Source organism: Thermoascus crustaceus (assembly GCF_041956765.1).
Source record: "Thermoascus crustaceus strain CBS 181.67 unplaced genomic scaffold VTN00scaffold_2, whole genome shotgun sequence".
Taxonomy (NCBI): domain Eukaryota; kingdom Fungi; phylum Ascomycota; class Eurotiomycetes; order Eurotiales; family Thermoascaceae; genus Thermoascus; species Thermoascus crustaceus.
This window is the reverse complement of record NW_027192528.1, coordinates 297,327-301,448: the sequence shown is the minus strand read 5'-3', so window position 1 is coordinate 301,448 and position 4,122 is coordinate 297,327. Positions and strand designations below refer to the sequence as shown.

Sequence of the window (4,122 nt, the reverse complement as noted above, 5' to 3'; positions counted from 1 at the left end):
TCGGAGGATTCCTTTCTGTGCCAGAACCTTGTCTGGTTTTGGTTCCTGGTAGGCTGACGGTTCAAACCCATAGTTGGCATAGAACAGTGACTCCTGGGTAGTCTTGTTCTTGGCGCTGTTATATGCGAACTGGGCCATAGGTAAAAGTTCCACCCAGTTGTCTTGTTGGTAGTTGATATAGCAGCGCAGGTACTGTTCCAAGATTTGATTCATCCATTCTGTTTGCCCATCAGTCTGGGGGTGAGCTGTTGTGGAGAGCTTATGCTTGGAGCCAAGTTGGCGGGTCAAGGTTTGCCAGAATCCTGAGGTAAAGAGCTTGTCTTTATCGGACACAAATTCTTCTGGCATTCCATGGTTCCCAAAAATGATCTGTAGGAAGGTGTATGCCAGTTCTTCTGCATTAGATGACTTTTTGTATGGTAGAAAGTAGGCATACTTGGTGAGCCTATCCACAATGACCAAGATAGAGTCATATATTATCCCTGTCAGGGGCTCCTTGGACACAGGTAGATCTGTAATGAAGTCCAGTGATATGGATTGCCAGGGCCTCTCTGGTGCATCCAGGTTCTGTAGGAGTCCATATGGTGCATGTCGCGCTGCTTTGCTCCTGATGCAAAGATCACATTGTGATACTATGCATCACACCATCCTCCTTAATCCTGGGAAGTAGAAGTTCCAGGTAATCCTTTCAATGGTCTTCTCTATCCTCTGGTGTCCATGAGCCGGGGCTTCGTGGATGTCTCTGATCAGGTCCTCCCTCAATTTGGTTGGAACGTAGACCAGTCCCTTGAATAGGATGATATCTCCCTCTCCTTTGGTTATGTTGGGATCATTCTTGATTTCCTCAAGCTCTTCTGCCATTGAATCCTTCTGGTATGCTTCCTTAATCTTTTCCGCCCATGTACCGGGTCCTAGTCTTAGAGCAGGTGCAGCTTGCCTGTCCACTGTGAGGGTTCCATCAGTCTCCTGCCGGAAAATCGCGGGTCATGGAGAAGGCTCCCCCTCTTGGTAATCTGGTCTTTGGCTGAGCGCATCCGCTCGGGCATTTTCTGAACCCCTTCAGTAGGTGATCTTGATGTCATAAGGAGCTAATTCCTCTGCCCACCTGACCTGCCTTCGGGTCAAATCTTTGGTGGTGGTGAAGTATGCCAGGTTCTTATGATCACAGTAGATCATAACCTGATGCTTTGCTCCTTCCAGGTAGTGTCGCCATTCTCTTACTGCTGCCATGATGGCCAGGAGCTCCTTGTCATGAATGTCATAATTCAATTCTGGTGGGGTCATCTTTCGCGAGTAGAAAGCAATTGGATGCAGTCATCCTTGTTCATCAGGTTGATTGATGCATGCTCCTATTGCAAAGTCTGAAGTGTCTGTCTCAATGAAAATAGGTTTTTCTGGGTCAAATATTCCCAAGACTGGTGCTTCACAGAACTTCTGTTTAAGAAGATCAAATGCCTCCTGTTGTTCTTTTCCCCATTCAAACTTCTGATCCTTTCAGGTGAGCTTTGTCAAAGGTTCCACAATCTTGGAGTAGTTCCATATGAACTTTTAATAGAAGTTGGCAAATCCAAGAAAAGCCTGTGTCTCCTTGATTGTTGTTGGCTTGGGCCATCCTTGTATGGCTGTAACCTTTCCTTCATTCATTTCAACATGTCCCAGGGAGATCATGAAGCCAAGAAACTCTGTTCTTTGGGTGTGCCATTCACATTTTTCTGGTGCAACTGAGAGTTTTCTCTCCTTCAGGGCTTCTAACACCTTCCATATGTGTTGTCTGTGTTCTTCTAAGGTTTCTGAGTAGATAAGGATGTTGTCCAAATATGCCATGTAAAAGACATCCAGGTATTTCTGTAGGGTATTATTGACCAAACTCTGAAAGGTTGCGGGTGCATTGGTAAGACCAAATGGCATAACTGTATATTCAAAATGTCCTAGTCAGGTCCTGAAGGCAGTTTTCCATTCTTCCCCTTCCTTCATGCGCACCAGGTAGTACCCTTCTCTAAGGTCCAACTTGGTAAAGAACTTTGCCTTCCGCAGTCTATCCTGCAACTCAGAGATGAGTGGTAAGGGGTAGCAGTTCTTGACAGTGATGTCATTAAGTTGGTGATAGTCCACACAAAGTTGGAGTTTTCCATTCTTCTTTGGAACAAACAAAATTGGATATCCAGCTGGTGATGTAGAATGCCAGATATATCCTCATTCCAGGTTTTTCTCAATATACTCTCAGAGCGCCTCATGCGCCTTCTCTGAGAGTGGGTAAATAGGTTTGAACACCGGTTGCGTTCCAGGCTTCAAGGGTATCTCATGATCCCAAGGCTGGTGTTCTGGCAGCTGTCCTCTGCCCCATTCCTTAAAGACTTCTTCAAAGTCCCAGTATTCCTTTGGGACTGCTTCCATTCCGGTCAAAGGCAGTTGGTCCTTTCTCTGTTCCATGGATCCAATTGTCATTTCTGGTATTAGGGTGAGATACAAGACTCCCACTTGTTCTCCCCTTTTCCACATTTGCATCATCATGTTCTGAGAGATTTCTTTGATCTCCACTGGTGGTTCTTCTTCCTCAGGATGCCCTTCGGGCCTTATACCTCTGTTGGATCCTTCCACCAATTGCACTTTTCCTGTTACCCAGTCTATCTGTGGGTTGTGCATCTTCAACCACAGTATCCCTAGGATTATATCATGTCCTGGCATCCATGTGATATCAAGGTTGATCTTTTCCTTGTGCTGTCCTATCTCCAGGGAGGACTGGTCGGTCTCCATCCACACCCATCCTCCTCCATAGCTGCTGGCAGATCCATTGACTGTAGATAACTGATACGGCTCCTTCTTTCCTGTGAAGGGGATCCCATTCCTGATGACAAATATGTTACTGACAAAATTCCCCATGGCTCCACTGTTGATCATGGCCCTTGCTTTCTTCCCATTGATCTTGACAGTGATCACCAATTGTTTCACTAAGTCCATTCCATTGAGTGTTGTTCCGTTTCGCGCGCTTGTAGCCAGGTTCAGGGACCTAGACCAAGACTCCTGCAAGGGTCCCATACTAGCAGGGTCCTCTAGTTTTTTGATTTCTTGGGGTCCTTTGGAAACCAACCTGTCGCGTTCTTGGAGGCATAATGATCGGAGCAGTTGTTATCATAGCAGGCCATCCATGGTAATTTAGCATGCTTGTTCCTTTCTGTGACCAATATCTGTTTCTGGTTGTCTTGTTTTCTGTCTGGGCATTTCCAACCCATATGGTCATTCTTTCTGCAGTGGATACACAGTTTCTGCTCATAGTGTTTTTTCTGTTCATTTGTCCAGTTGGGGTTGGGCCCTCTGACTTGTTTGTTTGTTGTTCCCTGGGTGCTCTGTTCTCTTCTAGTCGCATTGTCTAGTTCCATGGCATCACCTCCATTTCCTGTGTGTTGAGGGGCTTGTTGAAAAGGATTGAATCATCATTGCTCAGTCCGTCGTTCGAAGAGTCAGTTGTCAATTCAGGTTGCCATGAGTATCAGGTTATTGAGGTCAGTTGGTTCCTCTGCTGCAAGGAGCCCATTCTTGACCTCCTCTTTCAGTCCTTGATAGTAGTGTTCCATGAGCGCTTATTCTGACCAGTCCCCAAGGAAGGTTGCTGCTTGTTGGAACTCCATGGTATAGTTGGTGACTGACATTTTCTGCTGGATGGACATGATAGTCCTGGTGGCCTTTTTTACCTCATCCAAATCCCCAAAGTTTTGTTTGATGCAAGTCAGGAAAGCATTGAAGCTGTTGAAGGTCTCAGTGGTCTCAGCTCATCATTGTCCTGGTGACCTTTCCAGGCGATCCTTCAGGTAGGGGTCAAACCACTGGGCTGCAGTGCTTCATAGGTAGGTTGCCGCAAACATGACCTTTCTTTCTTTGTTTGGGAATTCATGGGGGTTGAAGAAAAAATAGAGCTCCAGCTGGGAGATGAATGTCTGCAACTTTTTTCAGTCGCCATAGTAGAGGTCGGGTTTCACAATCTTGGTCTTGGAGTTGACATCAGGGTTGGTAGGGTCCTGGGCTGCAAGGTTCAATGTATGGTTGGTGCTTGCCCCAGCCTGCTGTCCCAGTAGGTGAATCTGTTCATGGAGTTGGTTGTTCCCATTGATCTGGTTTTGAAGCTCG

At 46.3% G+C, this 4,122-nt stretch overlaps 2 protein-coding genes across 2 annotated transcripts in view; both read right to left on the bottom strand.

Annotated features, from left to right (window-relative positions):
- Positions 1–1,284, bottom strand: part of VTN00DRAFT_3621 (uncharacterized protein) — a gene marked incomplete at both ends in the record, with an annotated part of 2,301 nt that extends 1,017 nt beyond the window's left edge. Inside the window, 3 exons of the mRNA XM_069429959.1 lie at positions 28–567; positions 646–937; positions 1,106–1,284. Coding sequence (XP_069289142.1) covers positions 28–567; positions 646–937; positions 1,106–1,284 — 1,011 coding nt within the window. The remainder of the gene's footprint in view (positions 1–27; positions 568–645; positions 938–1,105) is intronic.
- Positions 1,285–2,220: 936 nt separating this feature from the next.
- VTN00DRAFT_3620 (uncharacterized protein) lies at positions 2,221–3,647 on the bottom strand (the record flags this gene model as incomplete). The annotated part of the gene is made up of 2 exons (XM_069429958.1): positions 2,221–3,007; positions 3,589–3,647. 2 exons carry the CDS (start codon positions 3,645–3,647, stop codon positions 2,221–2,223), a joined length of 846 nt encoding a protein of 281 aa, XP_069289141.1.
- Positions 3,648–4,122: the final 475 nt, after the last annotated feature.